This window comes from Marmota flaviventris, chromosome 7 (assembly GCF_047511675.1).
Source record: "Marmota flaviventris isolate mMarFla1 chromosome 7, mMarFla1.hap1, whole genome shotgun sequence".
NCBI classification, from domain to species: domain Eukaryota; kingdom Metazoa; phylum Chordata; class Mammalia; order Rodentia; family Sciuridae; genus Marmota; species Marmota flaviventris.
In genome coordinates, this window is record NC_092504.1 from 143214195 (window position 1) to 143232992 (window position 18798).

At 50.7% G+C, this 18798-nt stretch overlaps 1 protein-coding gene across 1 annotated transcript in view; it reads left to right on the plus strand.

Moving 5' to 3' along the window:
• The first annotated feature begins 274 nt into the window (after nucleotides 1–274).
• Nucleotides 275–18798, plus strand: part of LOC139706465 (annexin A5-like) — a 78157-nt gene continuing 59633 nt past the window's right edge. The window contains exons 1-5 of the mRNA XM_071614745.1: nucleotides 275–369; nucleotides 465–502; nucleotides 8034–8118; nucleotides 9056–9150; nucleotides 10384–10497. Coding sequence (XP_071470846.1) covers nucleotides 494–502; nucleotides 8034–8118; nucleotides 9056–9150; nucleotides 10384–10497 — 303 coding nt within the window. The 5' untranslated portion in view covers nucleotides 275–369; nucleotides 465–493. The remainder of the gene's footprint in view (nucleotides 370–464; nucleotides 503–8033; nucleotides 8119–9055; nucleotides 9151–10383; nucleotides 10498–18798) is intronic.

Below are 18798 nucleotides of genomic sequence, written 5' to 3' on the forward strand. Positions count from 1 at the left end.
TCCAAAAGCACGCCCAGCCCTGGAGTCCAGCGGCGGAATGGAGCGGCCAGGGAAGGTGGCTTCAGGCCCGGTCCCGACAGCTCCCTGGGCCTGCCCGCTGAGGCAGGACCGCGCGCCCCGCGCCGCGTCCAGGTCCCCACGCGACTGCCCCGCCCAGGCCCCGGGACGCGCGCGTCGCCGCGCCCCACGCAGGCGCGCTGAGCCCCGGGCGGAGGGCGTGGCGGAGGGCGTGGCGGGGCCGGCGGGGCATTTCCGCTGCTGGGCGCTGGCCGAGAGCCTGCCGCGCCTTCCCGCTGCGCACTCCGCTTGGCCGCTGCCCCGCTGCCCGCGCTGCTCCGCTCCCCGCAGGTCCGGCCAGGGTCCCGTCCGGTGAGTGGCGGGTGGCCGGAGGCTCCCCCGGGGCAGCGGGCGGGCGGGCGGGCCACCCGGCGGCGCCCCGCTGACCGCGCTCTGTCTCTTCGCAGGCGGCGTCGCCTCCCCCACCTCCGGCGCCATGGCACAGGTAAGGGTCGCCCCCGACCCTGCGGCCGCGGGGCTTCCAGACTGGCTGCGGGCGGGGAATGAGGAGGGGGTCTCGCCGGGAGCCCCCGGCCCCTCTCTGCGCCCCCTGCGCCCCGCGGGGACCCGGCCGGCCGCGGCGGTGACGTGGCGGGCTTCGCGGGGCCTTCCCCACGCCGCGTCGCTGACCCTGGAGCGGGGGAGCCGGCTGGCGTCACGGGAGGCGGAGGCCTGCTCTCCCTGACTCCGTGACTTTTCCCCAAAGTTCCCGGCGTCCGGGGCTGTGGGTGGGGGTCCCGGTGTGGTGTCCCGGGCCGTGGGTGGGGGACCCTGGTGTCCGGAACTGTGGGTGGGGGAGGTGGGTGGGTTCCAGTGTCCAGGGCTATGGGTGCGGAGTGGGTGGGGGGCCCGGGTGTCCAGGAGCTGTGGGTGGGGAAGGCGGGTGGGTCCCGGTGTCTGGGGCTGTGGGCGGGGAAGGTGGGTGGTGGGGTGGGGAGCCTGACTTTTAAGGGCAGAGCTTGGCTGGAGCTCTTTTCCAGCTGCTGCGCCCCAGAGTTTACTAAAGCGGACGTTCGTTTAGGAAACTTCGTTTACTAAAAGGAACCGATTTTTTAAACAGCTGTTTTTTTAAGTAATGATCTGGTGGAACGAGTTTTGCACTGGATTTGCTTTGGGACTTTTCAGAAGTTGATTTCCTGATGCGGGCTTCTTCTTCTTTTTTCAATTATTAACATTTATCAAAACTCTAGAAACGAGGAAATAGTGTGATTTATATAGTAATCTTTAAAGATTGATCATGTTATAAATCTTTTGTGAATAAGATATCAATTCTTAAAAACTCCACCCCGAAACTATTTCGCACATCTTGCCAATCTAACTGGCTTGCCAGAGCCATGGTAATTTTTTTAAACAAGTGTTTTAAATGCCCAAACAATGCTCTCTCTCATTTGTAGTTCACTTTTTATCAGCCTGACTTATCAAAATTGAATAAGGTTTCATGGGCCTTTCCAAGAGAAAATGGGAGGATTAGACCAATTAGTAACTTATTAAGTTTATTCAGTGCCCCTATTGTGGCTTCCTCTTTTGCACTTAACTGTTATTAGAACCAGTTCTCATATTACTTCCAAGTGGAAAGTTTGCTTTTGGTTCTTCCCCACAGAAAGGATACTTTTATGTGAAGTTAGCTCTTCCCTGAGGAGGATCCTTCCCTATCTTGACTGGGGGGGGGGGGGGTGCATCAGAGAATAATTCCCTTTATCCCTGCTCACTAGGCTGGTCCTCAGATCTCTTGTAAATTTCCTAGTGATGTCTGAAGCTTTCAGTCAGTTCCTTTTCATGCATAGGCTGTAACCAAGATGGAACAAATGAACACATGTTCCAAACGTGGACAGTAATAATTTCAAAGAATGATAATAATCAATGTGCAAATATGCAAAGCCAGAGAGAAGGTGGCTTCCATTATAAAATTACACATGTGTGATTCCTATCACAGTACAATGCCAGGCCTGTTTATTAGACCAAACCAATTATTGGCCATAGAAGTTACAAGACATGTTAAAAAAAGAAGATGCAATCTTGAATTTTGCTGTTACTTTGTTAAGAATTACCCTTAGAAACCATGGAAGTAAAAGATTTTTTAAATTGGTTAAAATTACTGTATTTCACTGCATAACACATTTGTATTTCGTCATCCTAATCTTACACCAAAGGCAGCTTAGTAACACGTGATTTTTAAGTAACATTGGCATAATTAAAAAGAAAGCTTCACATAGTGGTTGCATCCCACTTTTTAAAAATAACTTTTAAAACATATCTTTGTTTTTATTTATTTATTATCTTTATTTATTTTTATGTGGTGCTGAGGATCGAACCCAGCATCTCACATGTGGAGGCAAGCGCTCTACTACAACCCTAGGCCTCCATCTCACTTTTTACAAAAACATTTGGCATAACACCTGTGACAGATGTGTGGTGAAACATGGTAAGATGGAGATCTGCTCCTCCTGGTTACCGTGGATGACGTACAGAAGGCCACATTGAGTGATTGCCTTTTTACTGTCTAAAATCTACTCTGTGCCCCAGTGTGATTGCAGGTCAGCTGGAGCCTCAGGATGAGGTTTCAGTCCATTTCTATGGAAATGCCTTTGGGTAACCTGTTGGGGTGGGAACCAGAGGCTTCTACTCCTGGGACTTCTAGAGTAATGCGATCTGAAACCTGAGTCCTAGAGGTGCATGTTTCCACAGTTGAAAATGTATTATTTAAATATTAATGTTTCTTATTTATTAAAGAGTTAAAATGTAGTTTTCTACCATACAGATTCTTCATGTTTATGAGTTATATCTTTTACTGCTAATAATTTTTTTCTTATGTGGGTCCACCCTGCCTAGAAAAGTATGCAAAAAAATCCAGAAATCAGGAGTATGTGCAGACCATAGGTAAGACTGTCTTGCTAAGAATTTAACCAGAAAGGATTGATTGACCTCTGATAGACATCTTGAAATCTATTAATGGAGCAGGTGCATTGCCAAGTCCTCCGTGTGCATTATTTAACGCCCATGATGCATCTTGGAAATGAGTATTACTGTTTCATTTCACAGAAGAAGGGATTGAGGTTGCTCAGCTGCTTTGGTGGTGTGGGACAAAGGAGGGAAGGCACAGGGAGGGCCAGCAACAGCGAATACTGTGCTCAGTGAGGGTCAAGGAGTTTGGCCTGGAACCACAGGAGTGTGAGCCTTGGGAATGAGGCCTCTCGACAGGAGCCGGACCAGGTGTGTGAGCTGCTGTGTAGGTAGGGGAGGTGTGAGAGAGTTGTGCCTGGGGTGTGCCACAGTCAGGTTTGTGTTTAGCCAGGATCGCCCTGGTGCTATTGTGGTGGTTGCATTTCGGGGGGCTGCAGAGGTGGGTAGTGAGATGGGGGTTGAGAGAGGGAAGAAGAGGGAACAGTATGCAGGAATCTGTTGTCAGGACTTGAACTAGGTGGTGGCTGGGACTTCAGATAGGAGGGTCCTTTGGGAGAAGTAGGTAAATTTGGTGCATGAGTAGGGTGGTGTTTGCTGAGAAAGGGTCAGGTGAGGGTCAAGGTGACTGGTTGACCTTGATCATATACACATACATATATTTATATATATTTTTTTTTTGAGAAAAGAATGCATGTTTGAGGCAAATAAGAGACTTTTAGAAATAGATGTGTTGAATTTGAGTTCCTTATGAAACATTTAGGTGGCACTGTAGTAAACAGGGTTTTTGCGACCTCTGAATCCTCCTTCATCTCTGTAGAGCCGTTTGCTTTTGCACGATTTATATCTTCCTACAACTAGAAGGATTTGAAGCTAGCTCACTGTCGGTGTGTCCCAGGACCAGTGGTGCTCTGCATGTTTGTGCTTCCTGCTGGGATGCAGAGGAGATGGAGTTGGTGTGCTCGCTGTTCTCTGGAGCGCTGGCGTGACTGCACTGTCAGCTATGGGGCTTTTTAAGTGCTGTTTGCAGGATGCCCAGCTTTGAGCTCCTGGGAGGCAGCAGCTTCCCTCACTCCAGCAGGCTCAGGGCCCCACCCTTGTTCCAGGGTGACGTTGAGGACACACAGTTTTCGTTCCCATTTCGCAGGTTTTGCCAAGGGAAGGCATTGTCACTGTCAGAGGGTTAAAGACACGCACAATGAAGATTTAAATCTTACTGATCTTCATTTGTTATCAACAAGCCCTTGTATACTAGTGTGTGAATAGCTTACTTTACAGTGATCCATTTTCCCCCGACCCTAAACTTTGAAAGAGGTCAAAAGCAGCTGGTCAGAGTGGCCGAGGCAGGAGCAGGCTTGCAGGAGCATGAGGGGCGAGGAAGTGGGGAGGAGGTCAGCTGGGTGTGCTGGGGACTGGCCTGCCTGCCCGTGGCCTCAGCTTCTCAGAGAGCAGGGCAGGGATGGGTGGGGCTGTGCTCTGGGCCTGCTGGTCTGCCTCCCGCAGGCCTCTGGGAACGTGTTGCCCACCTGTGGGGCCCACCATCACAGGAGGCATTGGGGCCTCTGCGGTGTCTGCAGGTGGGACGCGAGCTGCTCTGGCCGGCAGGGGAGGCAGTCCTGTCTCCCACCACCTCAGCAGCCGCCTTGACCCCTGGAAGCCTGCGGCAGCCCCAGCGCTTGGTCCAGGATCTCTGGCTCCTCGTTGCAGCATGGGGGGTGCCGGTGGGTGGTCAGCAGCCACTGCCCAGGACTGGGAGACAGGCTTAAGGAGGGCCTCGAGGTCTTCTGTACGTTCAGGGGAGCTTTATTCAGAAAGTTCCAGACAGTGAGCACTTGAAATCGTTGTTTACGTGTGACTTCCCTGGGTCAGGAAAACAGTCCTTCCCTGCTCTTGGGTTGATTTTCTTCATTTTATTTTGGCATGCCTAGGCCTTGAGGATAAAAGGACGTTTTATTTTAGAGGGGGAGAAAGGATGGGTTTGAAGCTGAGATGAACCATGGATTGGGTTCTGGCCTCTGTAGTCCAGGAGCTTGTGGTCATCCTGGTGAGGCCGTGGTGGGATGAAGGGTGGAGGGTGAGCTGAGGCTGCAGCAGGGACAGAGCTCCTTGGAGATGGAGCTGCCCCGCTGCAGGGTGGGGCTCCAGCAGAGTCCTCCAGAGCCACGTTTACAGACGGTCTTGGGCCCCAGTGGTGGGCTGCAGACAGGATGTCCACACAAGGTCTGCCCAGTGACTCAGTCTGTGACTCACGTCTGGCTCCTTCCCACTGTGCGTGGCCTCGCTGGCTGGGGCAGTGACTCTGTGGTGTGGAAGGCACAAGTGTTTCACGATTTCTAGAAAGCTCTTAGAAAACGTGGCCGGTAGTTAGTTATTTCTTCATAGAAATGGCTGAGATTCTTGAGGACCTTCTTCTCTTTTCCTTTTTACCTCATTTCCTTCAGTCCCGAGGGTCAGATATATTTTATTTTTTCTTTGAGGCAAGTAACCTCTCCCTGTTCTAAACCCCCCTCTCTCAGATGGCAGTTTCTGTGTAATCTACAAACCACAAACCACGTCAAGTTTTCTTTTTTTTAAGTGTGGTTTTAAAAGCTTCTTTCCTTTCTTTTTTTTTTTTTTTTTACAAACTATTGTTGCGAAATGAGGCTCCACTGAGATAGAGTGTCAGTTCACTCCCCAGTGTCCTGCAGCCAGGGCTCTGTGCCGCCCAGACTCCTGCGGAACCCAGTGGGCCCTTCCACCTTGCCCGTCCCTGGACACCCCCGTGGAGTTGGAGCCTGCCGCTTCCTTCCTCGGGGAACGCGGTTCCCTGGTGACTGCGCATCACCCTGGGCAGCTTCTCCTCCAGGCGGTGCAGCATTGTTGCTAGGGACCAGGAGCCACTGTCCCATGACTTGAGTCAAGTCCTGGCTCTGCCTCTTGCTCACTGGTGCTCAGCTGCATGGCCAGAATCTGCCCTTGGAGTTCCCCTGCCTCAGGCCCTGCGGGTCTCCTGTCCATGTCCCCTACCTTGGGCCCTGTGGGTCTCCTGTCCATGTCCCCTACCTTGGGCCCTGTGGGTCTCCTGTCCATGTCCCCGCCTCGGGCCCTGCGGGTCTCCTGTCCATTTCCCTGCTGCTGCATGTGGTTGGGTCTTTCTGCGTCTGTGTTCGGGTTAGCTGCCCTCCCGTCTCCATCTCGCCCAGGCCATTCCAGTGTCCCTGCTGCGGGAGGAGGCCCAGCATCTGCAGGGCTGGCCAGTCCTCCTGCCGGTGGCTTGCTGTGGCCACAGAGGAGCTTGTGTGTTGGGGCTTTTATGCCCCCTCCTCACCAGGCCCTTCCCTTGGTGGCCTCTCTGCACCTGACTGCTTGCTGCGGTGTGTTGAAGTCACCCTCCTCTGAGCTGCAGGCCATCTCCTTCTCCCCTCCCGAGCTTCTGTGCATCCCGAAACATAGTCGTGCCAGTCTCTGCTTTTCTGATTCTGGCTGCAAACCTACAGGCAACGTTCCAGACGTTTTTGGGGATTTTTTTCCAGTTTATTCTCTTTGGTCCTTCTGGTCACTGTTTATGTGCTCACATTACCTGCTCCAGCCTCGGTGCGGACACACTCTGCCGCACTTCTCACGTCCACATCTGCCATTTTGTGCCTGGCTTGTGGCATCGGGACTTTCCTAGTGATCAGTGTAGTACTTAGCATGTGGAAAGTGTTAAAAACGGCTGTCGTTTTTAGTCTCAACGCCCTGCCTCCTGAGTGCCACATCCAGGAGTAGCTTCCTTTGAAAGCATGGGATGTTCAGTCCTTGACATAGGTGGTCAGAAGTCCGCCTAGATTGCCTTAGCGGGGTCCTCGCACAAAGGAAGGCAGAGGAGGCTGGGGACCGGCCTGACGGAGAAGGGGGTCTAGAGGAACTGTCCATGCCGTGGCCGAGGGTCGCCTTGGTCACTTCCTTGGACTCTTGAGTGCCACCTTTCCAGGAAATGTGTTTAGGGTCCCTGGATGGCCTTTGGGGCTGGGTGCTGTGAAAGTTCTTCCCCATGGAATGACACTCTCTGTTGTTATCTTTTTTAATTTTTAAAATTTTGTTCTAATGAGTTATACATGTCAGCAGAATGCATTTTGATTCACTGTACACAAATGGAGCACACCTCTTCGTTTCTCTGGTTGTGCATGTCCGTTGTCATCTTTTTTTAAAATTTTTTTTATATATTTATTTTTTAGTTTTAGGTGGACACAACATCTTTATTTTATTTTTATGTGGTGTTGAGGATCAGACTTTTGAGTTTAATTGGTATCACAGTGTTGTTGGCAGAAGGGAACTTTTCTTCCTGTGGGTAATTGAATTTTGGTGCATTCATAATAAAAAACATTGTGAAGCAGACTAGGTGTTCTCCACCCTCCCTCCTTGTAGCTGTTTTTCCCTGTTATAGATGGTCCCGTAACAGAGTTTTAAGGAAATTACAAAACGTGTGTTGGTAAAAAGTAAATGCCGGGAAACTCCTTGATCATCACATCAGCTCTGTGGCTCAGTGTTAGTAAAGCCTCCGGATTTAAAGGACCTAATGATCTTGTGACCTTTTTTGGAAATATTATGATTATTAGAAACACGACAAATTAATGTGTATCTGGAGGTCTGAAAAAGAACGTCTTCTAACAAGTGCTTCTGGCACGTGGATCACCACATGTCTTTTCTTGCTGAGTTCTCTTAAAGTCCCTGTGAGGTGCTCAGGAGCAGGGCTCAGGGTGACAACATGGAGCGAGCCTTGCTTAGGACTGAGTCGGGGGCAGGCCTGTGTGCCCCTGGTGATTGGGGGGAAGCAGCCCTGGGAAGGTGCCCTTAAAGCCAGGAGGGTGGGTGGGTGTTGTGCATGGGTGGAGCCCAGGGAGGAAGGAGCCAGCCTCACATGAGGCTCCTGGGGCCAGGGGAGCTCAGGCAGCGAAGTGGTCCTGCCACGTGCCTCAGTGGCCCGTTTCCCGCTTCAGATGGGGCGGGTCTTCCCAGGTGGTGAACCTGTGGAGAGGCTGAGCTTGGTGGGCAGCAGCGGCCGCTCTTGCCCTGCTGGTCAGCAGGACGTGGATGACAGCACTGTGCTTCTGTCTCAGGCTCTCAGAGGCACCGTGACCGACTTCCCTGGATTCGATGACCGGGCTGATGCAGAAACTCTTCGGAAGGCCATGAAAGGCCTGGGTAAATCCCACCTCCTTTTTATTCTGGAAAATGAAAAGATTTGAAATGTGTAGAAGAAAAGCTGAATCAACAGAATCGTGCTATGGGTCCCCAACTCCAGGACCGAGCAGCCGAGAATCCACCCCCCTGCAGAGGGCAAGGCCTGGGCTGTGCGCCTGCCCCTTCACACCCCACTTCTGTGCGGGGCCTTCCCCGGGGACCTTCCCTTGCTGCAGGCTCTCTTCTGGCCATTATCAGGAGCAGCGAGTGTAGGATATGGAACATTTTACATATCGTCAGTGTTTCTATCTCAGGGGCTGCCTGCGTGGCTGATCCCTGGAGCTGGGGCCCCTTCTCAAGAGGGTCCAGTGCTTCCATGTCCTCCCAGCCCCTTTCAGACCGTCCCCTGTTAGGCTTGGTGTGTTCTCTCCAGCCCGGGGGGCGGGGGGTCTGCTGCTTTTGGAAGCCTCGTGTTTTCCCGTCGCCGCGCTTTTGCAGTGTCCTAGAGCCTGCCCTGCTCCTGGCCCTGCCCTCTGGGGTTCCCTTGCTGCTCCGGACACAGCCTCGGGGTGCAGCCGTTCTGCCTCACAGCTGCCGGGTGTCCACTCTAGGTTGCGTGTGACTTGAAGCCAGCTCTCTCTGTCCGCTGTACACCCACACATTGTACCCTGTGAATGGCTGTTATTACAGTGACTATGTGTTGTCTAAAAATCTGCAGACAACTTTTTAAAAAGTCACGAGTATTTTTCTGTCTACTTCAAAATACACTGGGAGTGGGGAGTAATGAGTAGGATACGCAGCATTTTACATATCCTCAATATTTTGCTTAATAAATTATTCAGAAAAATGTACAAGACATTTTACACACTCACAGGCAGAGGGAGGAGAGGGAAGTGGCTGGGGAGCTGGTCCCAGGGAGGTTGAGGGAGCCCAGCCTGGCGTTAACCTTGAATCGCAGGCACCGACGAGGAGAGCATCCTGACTCTGCTGACATCTCGGAGCAACGCGCAGCGCCAGGAGATCGCCGAGGCCTTCAAAACTCTGTTTGGCAGGGTAAGGCCCCCTTCCTCCTAAGGTGGAGCCGGCGCAGTTCTGGGTTTGGAGGAGTCTGTGTGCAGCACCTTCCCTCGGTGTCTGTGGAGGCCGACCTGCAGGCCTCCGCTCCTTCATTCACAAGGACACAGAGCTAGCTTGCACTGCATCCTCCCGGGGACCTGAGCCAGGGCTGGGTCGCGCAGGAGCCGGGACACAGCAGTGTGGTGCCCGTCGACCCACTGCAGGTTCTGGAAGCAGAGGTTGGCTGAGCCTGCAGGGTCAAGGGCACAGTGTGCCAGTCTGCAAGGCAGTGGTGTGACGGTCTCCTGTGAAGGCCATCTGTCACTGACTGCTGTGTTCCTGCTCCCACCTGCCTGCCTCCCGCAGCCCATGCTCCAGTGCTGGGGCTGTTAGTGCCACGGTGCGGCCTCTGCCTTCCCTCAGCGCATCCTGCTGGGCCACCCTACCACCCTTGTCTGGTGTGGGCCTCTAGTGCAGTGTGGGCCGCTTTCCTGGTGATCTTAGTAAGTGGACTTTTAACTAGTAGAGCCAAGCGCTCTTATTTGATTGACATTGTAAAGCAAAGGTTTTTAGATTTGGTGCAGAACGCACGATGCATACTTCAGTCTGTTATTCTGGAAATCCACATTTGTCGTTTCACTGTGAGACAAAAGAGAAAGTATCCTGCCCCTTCCCCCTTTTTCTGGTGCCAGGCAGGGACGCACACCGTGTCTGGGGTGGACAGGTGGTCTGCCCTGCGCTGCCTCCCCACCTCGAGAAGTGTTCTGGGCACCGTGTCCAGGTCCCTGCTGCTGATGCTGCCGGGGGCCATGCCCCCGCACTCGCCCTGCAGCAGGTCTCTCAGTCCTCAGGAGCATCCGTTCGCTGTAGCCTGCTGTGTATCAGACTATCATCAGATACCGCGAGGAAAAGGGTGACAGGCTACATTCTGTCCTTTTAAAAAACACATTGATGATTTTTTGGGGGAATTTTTATAAAGATGTCTGTGTTTCTCAATACCATTTTTAAAATGAAATGCTTGAAATGAAGAAACTCATCTCCTAGAAGCAGACTGGTGCATAGGTGGCCTCCCTCCGGGGTTGAGGCCTGCTGTTCAGCATGGGAGGCTGTGGGTTTGCTAGCTCACCGCCTTCTACCTGAAGGCAGCAGCCTACGGCATTCACTAGGCAGAGGCCCCAGGTCACCTTTAAGAAGAATCGCCTTAAAGCTCTGCCTGTCTGCTGTGCGTAGGATCTCCTGGATGACCTGAAATCAGAACTGACTGGAAAATTTGAGAAACTGATCGTGGCTCTGATGAAGCCTTCCCGGCTGTACGACGCCTACGAGCTGAAGCACGCTCTGAAGGTGAGAGGCTGCGGAACTGGCCCGTCCCACGCCTGTCTGTCTCTGACTGACTTCAGGGTGGGCTTCGTGTAAGAGGCAGCTGTGGGAGGTGCTGAGAAGACAAGTGGGGGCAGAATGACAAGGTGACCTTCGTCTGTTGGCATTCGTAAGCTCACCAGAACTGGCTTTTTCAAATTTAAATTTTTATATTTTACTTCTATGCCTGTCTTCTGATTTTGAGTTGTTTTAAAATGATGGTGGATGAAATATTTTAACTCTTTAAACAAAAAAATTGCTTGATTAGGGAATAACAAAGTAGCTGGTGAACTGGCTGTGACTCAGGTGTGCAGAAACTGTGTGTGCATCCCTTGGCTGGGCTCTGCCTGGGGCATGGCCTGGCCGCCTGGGGACTCTGTGGGCAGGAAGGAGTTCAGTTACAATTGATCTTGAGTGGGAGATTGAGCTTTAGCCGCAAGAAGGTAACTCGGCCCAGGACTTGTAACTTTTAGCATGGGAGGTGGAGATTTATTCAGTCGGTAGCTGGTTTATTCTGATTCTCTTCATTTCTGTAGGGTTTTTTTTTGGTGTGAGCAGAGTCGTGGGTTATTGAGGAAGGGGTTTTCACACAGCACCCCAGATGGTCAGCTGCAACTGAAATTTTTCCAGAGGATGAGCTGAGGCTTTTTGGACTTGATTTTTGATAAAGAAACAAAAATAAAAAGAATATAATTCTGCCTTTTAAAAACTTAAGTTCAGTCAATCGTTGCATATATCTCTAATTTATTGGCATAAATATGATTTTTAAAAGCAGAAAAAGGAAAATCAGGTAATACTATTTTTTAAAAATACAGAGAGCAACTTCCAATTTGTTTCCACGGATGCAGTTCCTAAACTGTGTTTAGGTCACTGTCACTCAGCTTCCTGTGGCCGTGACAGGCAGCTGAGAGGGTGGTTGGGCCCCTGGTTGTAGAGGCTCCAGTGCTTTTTTTTTTTTTTTTTTAATTTTTTATTGTGGGTTGTTCAAAACATTACAAATTTCTTGACATATCATATTCCACACTTTGATTCAAGTGGGTTATGAACTCCCACCTTCACCCCATACACAGATTGCAGAATCACATCAGTTTCACATCCATTGATTTACAAATTGCCATACTAGTGTCTGTTGTGCTCAGCTGCCTTTCCCATCCTCCACCCTCCCCCCTCCCCACCTCTCCCCTCCCCTCCTCTCTCTCTACCTCCTCCACTGTATAACCCTGAGGGTCTCCTTCCATTACCATGCAATTTTCCTTCTCTCTCCCTTTCCCTCCCACCTCTCATCCCTGTTAAATGTTAATCTTCTTCTCCTGTTCTTCGTCCCTACACTGTTCTTAGTTACTCTCCTTATATCAAAGAAGACATTTGGCATTTGTTTTTTAGGGATTGGCTAGCTTCACTTAGCATAATCTGCTCTAATTCCATCCATTTCCCTGTAAATTCTATGATTTTGTCATTTTTTAATGCAGAGTAATACTCCATTGTGTATAAATGCCACATTTTTTTTATCCATTCGTCTATTGAAGGGCATCTAGGTTGGTTCCACAGTCTTGCTATTGTGAACTGTGCTGCTATGAACATCGATGTAGCAGTGTCCCTGTAGCATGCTCTTTTTAGGTCTTTAGGGAATAGACCAAGAAGGGGAATAGCTGGGTCAAATGGTGGCTCCATTCCCAGCTTTCCAAGAAATCTCCATACTGCTTTCCAAATTGGCTGCACCAATCTGCAGTCCCACCAGCAATGTACAAGTGTACCCTTTTCCCCACATCCTCGCCAGCACTTGTTGTTGTTTGACTTCCTAATGGCTGCCAATCTTACTGGAGTGAGATGGTATCTTAGGGTGGTTTTGATTTGCATTTCTCTGACAGCTAGAGATGTTGAGCATTTTTTCATGTACTTGTTGATTGACTGTATGTCCTCCTCTGAGAAGTGTCTGTTCAGGTCCTTGGCCCATTTGTTGATTGGGTTGTTTGTTTTCTTATTGTCTAATTTTTTGAGTTCTTTGTATACTCTGGATATTAGGGTTCTATCTGAAGTGTGAGGAGTAAAGATTTGTTCCCAGGGTGTAGGCTCCCTATTTACCTCTCTTATTGTTTCTTTTGCTGAGAAAAAACTTTTTAGTTTGAGTAAGTCCCATTTGTTGATTCTAGTTATTAACTTTTGTGCTATGGGTGTCCTATTGAGGAATTTGGAGCCCGACCCCACCGACTGTAGATCGTAGCCAACTTTTTCTTCTATCAGACGGCGCGTCTCTGATTTGATATCAAGCTCCTTGATCCATTTTGAATTCACTTTTGTGCATGGCGAGAGAAAGGGATTCAGTTTCATTTTGTTGCATATGGATTTCCAGTTTTCCCAGCACCATTTGTTGAAGATGCTATCCTTCCTCCATTGCATGCTTTTAGCCCCTTTATCAAATATAAGATAGTTGTAGTTTTGTGGATTGGTTTCTGTGTCCTCTATTCTGTACCATTGGTCCACCCGCCTGTTTTGGTATCAGTACCATGCTGTTTTTGTTACTATTGCTCTGTAGTATAGTTTGAAGTCTGGTATCGCTATACCGCCTGATTCACACTTCCTGCTTAGCATTGCTTTTGCTATTCTGGGTCTTTTATTTTTCCATATGAATTTCATGATTGCTTTCTCTATTTCTACAAGAAATGCCGTTGGGATTTTGATTGGCATTGCATTAAACCTATAGAGAACTTTTGGTAATATCGCCATTTTGATGATGTTAGTTCTGCCTATCCATGAACAGGGTATATTTTTCCATCTTCTAAGATCTTCTTCTATTTCTCTCTTTAGGGTTCTGTAGTTTTCATTGTATAAGTCTTTCACCTCTTTTGTTAGGTTGATTCCCAAGTATTTTATTTTTTTTGAAGATATTTTGAATGGAGTGGTTGTCCTCATTTCCATTTCAGAGGATTTGTCGCTGATATACAGGACTGTGTTGAGGCAGCGTTTCCTGGTGGGAGCTCGTGGGCAGTGAAGCCGCTCACCCCGAGCAGAGAGGGGCGGGCAGAGAGGGGCGGGCAGAGAGGGGCTGGCACAGCCCGACCCCCAGATTCACAGGCAGCTTTAAATTTGCCCTTAGGAGACAGTCTTAGAAATGCAAACCACAATTCCTGTGCATAAAAATCCATGAGTCATTTCTTCTAAAGGGCACCTGAGCTTGGGTGGCCCAGCAAAGAGCATTGAGCTGGGGGTCTCTTGGGGAACTCTGCCCAGTCCCCCACCCAACTGAATTTGCTGGTGCTCCAGGAACAAACTCAGTTCTTCTCCTGAACCTGGGGATATCAGTTCAGAGCGCTCAGAATTTTGCCCTATGTACCTGCTATAGAGACTTCAGTGGTTGCTGAGAGGCCCAGACCTGTTGCTTCTTGGGCCTATCATGCCAAAGGCCCTTGATGGCAGAAGGCCTCTCCTGGCCCTCGCTGGCTGGCGGGCTCATGCCGGGCTTGAGCTGCCTCTGCACTCCACGCAGAGTGGCTGGTGAAGGAGGGTGGACAGGCAGGGCAGGGAGTTGGGAGTCGGGGGGCCAGCAGCCTGAGGTTGAGGGGTGGGGGCTAGCCTCTTGGTGGGCTCCGTTCATGGGGTTTGGCAAAGACCCCTAGGAAGCACCTAGCGGTGGAGCCCAGGTTCTTTCCTGGTAGGGTCTGGTGGCTTAGAAAGTCCCCACTGGAAGTGGCTCAGCTACCCCTGGGATTTCTCTGGGAATTCCACCCTGGGGATCCTGCAGGTGCTGCCCCCTCCCCGGCCCCAGGTTTTGGTTTTCATCTTAGCAGTTCGAAGGCCTCAAGGAGGGTGGCTGTGAGGTGGTCCCTAGTGATGCCCGGTGGTCCCTGGTGATGCCCGTTGCTCCCCGCCCCCCAACATCTAGCAGAAATTCCTTGATAGGTGGCCTGCGTGTGACACCTACATGTTAGGATGCTCTTTTTTCAGTAGTTTTCAATTGCCATAAAGTACACATGTAAAACGCACTATGGCTAGGACCATTTGAAGTGCACTGTTGGGTACTAAGAGGCACGTGGTGGGTCCTTTCACATCGCCCCAGCTTTTCATCTTGCAGCCGAAATCTGCTCATTCAGTAGCTCCCCATTTCCCTCTCCTTCCTGCTCCTGGAAATCGCCATCCACTGTCTTTCTGACAGCTCTGGGGACCTCACAGACATGGAGTAACACAGTATGTGGTTTTTGGGGACCATCTTATTTCCCTTAGCATCACATCTCAGCTTGATCCGTGTTGTAGCACCCGGCAGGCTTTCCCTATTCTGAAGGTCAGGTGATACGTCCTCACCTGCTCATCCAGTCTTTCCTCAGTGGACCCCGAGTTGCTTCCACCTTTGGCTGTTGCGAGGAGCTATGAATTTGGGTGTGCAAATAGCATCTGAAGACCTTGCTTCCAATTCTTCTGGGTGCGTATACCTAGAAGTGGCATTGCTGGATCCCATGGTAATTCTGTACTTTATTTTTGCAGCAAACTTTTAAAATGTGATTGACCCCCCCCCAACACTTTTTTTGGGGGGAGAGGGGGTACTGGGGATTGAACTCGGGGGCACTCGACCACTGAGCCACATTCCCAGCCCTATTTTGTATTTTATTTAGAGACAGGGTCTCATTGAGTTGCTTAGCGCCTCGCTTTTGCTGAGACTAGTTTTGAACTTGCGATCCTCCTGCCTCAGCCTCCCGAGCCGCAGGGATGACAGGAGCATGCCAACAGGCACCCAGTCTGACCCCAACACCTCTGCAAGTAGTTAACCTCATCATTACTTGGGTCTGTGCAGGAATTCTTGCTTCCAGTTCACGTGTGAGTAAGCTAAGGCACAGAGAGGATAGGTGACTTCTCTGAAGGGAGGCAGCGAGTGGCAGAACTGAGACTGGCACTCGGGCTCCTGCCTCTTAGCTCGGTCCTCTCCACCTTTGTCAGCTCTGGTCTTCCTCTCATTCTCTTTCTCTGCCATCCTCTTGACAGCCCCAGGTTGTCTTGCCTCTTGGGACCTCAGTTTCTTCCTCTGTAGAATGGGCCTGTCCTGGGGCGCTCAGCCCCGGGCAGCTGTTGCATAGCGCTGTGCTCCCTGCGCACTTGCAGGGAGCGCTCTTTGGCTGAGCTAGCATCTGCTTCCCCATCTGGTCCCAACTTTTCCTTAATTACCCACTGAATTGGCTCTAACAAAACGCTGACAACTTGAATGAGACATTAGCAGATACATCAGTGCCCATGCCAGGGTCTCATGGGCTTTTCCAGGATGCGCCGAACCAGGGCCAAGCAAAAGCCCTTGTTCTGGGCTGGAGTCGTCGTCTTGGCTGAGTGGCAGGTGCCAGCCAAGGTACAGGGCTCCTGAAGCTCCTCTTAGGCTGGACGAAGGCTTGAGGCTGGGTCAAACCCTGGAAGCGAGAGTCCTCTCTGCAGCCTGCCGTGGGCCCGTCGCTCCCTCTTTCATTCCCGCTTACTGTCTCCGGGCTGCCTGGTTTTGTTTCTTCTCCACATTTCACACTGGTCCTGAAGCAGCTGGCCGTGTTCCACAGTGGGCGCAGTGTTGGGCATGGCCCGTCGTGCCTCCTGGGTGCCTTTTGGGGCTTGTTCTTTACATCTGCATAAAGGGGTCTTGCCAGACGCGAGAGGGTTCTCATTCTAAGTTCCTGCCGATATGAGGAGAAAGGCTAAGGCTTCCATTTTTGGGGGGGTGGGTGGCGGGATGGGGGTTCAGGGATTGAACTCAGGGGCACTCAACCACTGAGCCACATTCCCCAGCCCTATTTTGTATTTTATTTAGAGACAGGGTCTCACTGAGTTGCTTAGTCCTTCGCTGTTGCTGAGGCTGGCTTTGAACTTGAGATCCTCCTTCCTTAGCCTCCCAGGCCGCTGGGATTACAGGCGTGCGCCGTTGTGCTCAGCTCCACTTTTTCATTCTGAGTGGGGTAAGTAGAGTCAGGAGCCAACTCGGTGGAGGTGATGAGCACCGGCCCTGGAGCAGCCAGCCTGGATTGGAGTCTTGGCTCCACAACTTTCTCCCTGTGTGGCCCTGGAAAAGTTGCTGAACCTCTCTGTCTCCTCTTTTTTGATTGGAGATGGGACATGGTCAGAGGAACCCATAAGAGAATTAAATGAGGTAATACAGGTAAAGCACCAGGCACATAGTAGAACTTAACCGTGTGTCTTTTTAAGCTCAGGTGCGGCAGGTTAGTTACATCCAGCTTAGGGCCCGTGGCTGCCTTTGGCTCATGCACAGCCTTTCTTGCTTTGTTTAGTTTTTATCCCCATTTTCTCCACGAGCTGCGCTCCTTGTCTAGCTCCAAGCCATTCATTGTGATGTATGCAACGTGCATCTTTTTGTTTATATGTGTTCTTAGACGTGTGTACTGCTGTTTCATGAGATAAGTTAAATATTTGTATAAAGGATGTGCAGCTTTAGATCACATTCTCTTCTTTATTTTTGTCCCTCAGCTCCAAGTTTCTGAGCTCCACCCACGCGATTTGCAGGTACTGGGTGAAGCCACCAGTTCACCCCTCCACCTCTCACCACATTTCACTTCGTACCCCACCCCCAAGGTTCTCCAGGGGCCCAGTCCAAAATCCAGCATCTGAAGTGGGCCAGAATCTGAAAACTTCTGAGTGAGGACAGACTTGGATTTTGGAACATTTCAGATTTTGGAGTTCGGTATTAAGGAGGCTCAGCTAGTCAAGCCTGTGCCGATACTTCAAGATCTGGAAAAACTCCAAAGCCTCAGTCTTGTCTGATCCCAAGTGTTTTGGGTAAGGGATCCTCGGCCTGCACCCTACAGATGGAACCAGTCCCCTTCAGGTGGGTGTTTTGGCTGGGCCTAGCTGTCCCGAGGTCGGGACCAGAGAGCCAGTGCTTCTGTGGCGCTGGCCTCGGTGATGAGTGCCTAGAGGCTTTTGTACCTTTATTTAATTCCTCTCACCCCAGACGAAGCTGCAGGGAGCAGCTGGGTGCAGGTTCCTGCGTGGTTCCTGAGACCTTTTACCCCCTGTGTACCCAGGGTAGAATGTAGGATGGAAAGAAATAGAGAGTATTGGAAGGAAGCAGAAGAAATGGGTGCTCTCGGACTCTGAATGGAGCGAATCACTAACAGGACTTGGCCCGTTAATGAGTGGTCTGAGGGTCGGCCTTGAACTCCAGCTAAGGACCAGTTTTGCTTTTTACGTGTTTTGACTTGAAACCATATGAATACACACTGTTTAAAACCGTCCATGAAATGGGGTGTACCTGACCCAGAAGTACAGAATGAGATGGGAAAGGTGCATTCCCGTTGCTGCCCGTCCCCCAGAGCCCGGTTCTGGGAGGTAAGCCCTGCGACTGTGCATACACCAGGCTTCCAGTCGACAAGCACAAATGCGAGCCATTTGTATTGGATTACAGCTTAGCTTTTCTCACCTAATAGGATGTCACAAGGTCATTCCACGTGAGCCCCAATAAATCTGCTTCCGTGTTTTTTTTTTTTTTTTTGGTCTCAGTGCTCAATATTCCATGGTAAGGATCAACCATGGTTTATGGCTCCAGTCCCCTCTTGGTGGGTGTTCTGCTGTTGGAACCAGGGAGCCAGTGCTTCCCGTGGCGCTGGGATGAATCCCTGTGGCTTTTGTACTTCTTCCTTTGGCCTTTGTGATTCAGAGATGTTCTTGCTGGCTCTAGAATTCTGGGTTGATAGTTGCCCCTTCCCCATCTCAGCACTTGGAAGGCGGCTTCACTGCCTCCTCGTTTCTGATGAGCAGTTGGGTATAACTCTCGCCTTTGTTCCTCTCACGTAATGTTCTTTTAGTATTTTCTGTCTCACATTCAGCACTGGACTAGGATGTGCTCTGGGTAGTTTCAAAAAAGTTTCTTCTACTTCGAGTTCATTGCACTTTTGGGTTCTCTGGGTTTATAGTTTGTACCAAATTGGGAAACTCGGGACGTTATTTTTTCAGATCTTCTTCTCTGCGCCCTCATGGGTGTGAGTGTTGGGCCCTTTGCTTTGTCCCGAGCTCACAGGTGCCCTGTGATGTTCCCCACCTTCCCCTTCTGTTTTATTGTTGGTCCATTCCGCGCCTGTACGTCCTGGGTCTTCGGCTCTTTCCTGCCTGGTTTGTTCTTAATGCTGCCCGGTGGCTGGCTTTACCCCAGGCCCCTGTGTTTTCGCCTCTGCAAGTTTGGTGCGGGGCTTTTTCATACGCTTGCGTCTCCGTGACACGCCTGGTTCTGTCCGCCTTCTGGAGTGTGCGGGGTGTGTTTATGATAGCTATTTCACTGTACTCGAATCAGTTATTTATGTCATTTTTGAGTCT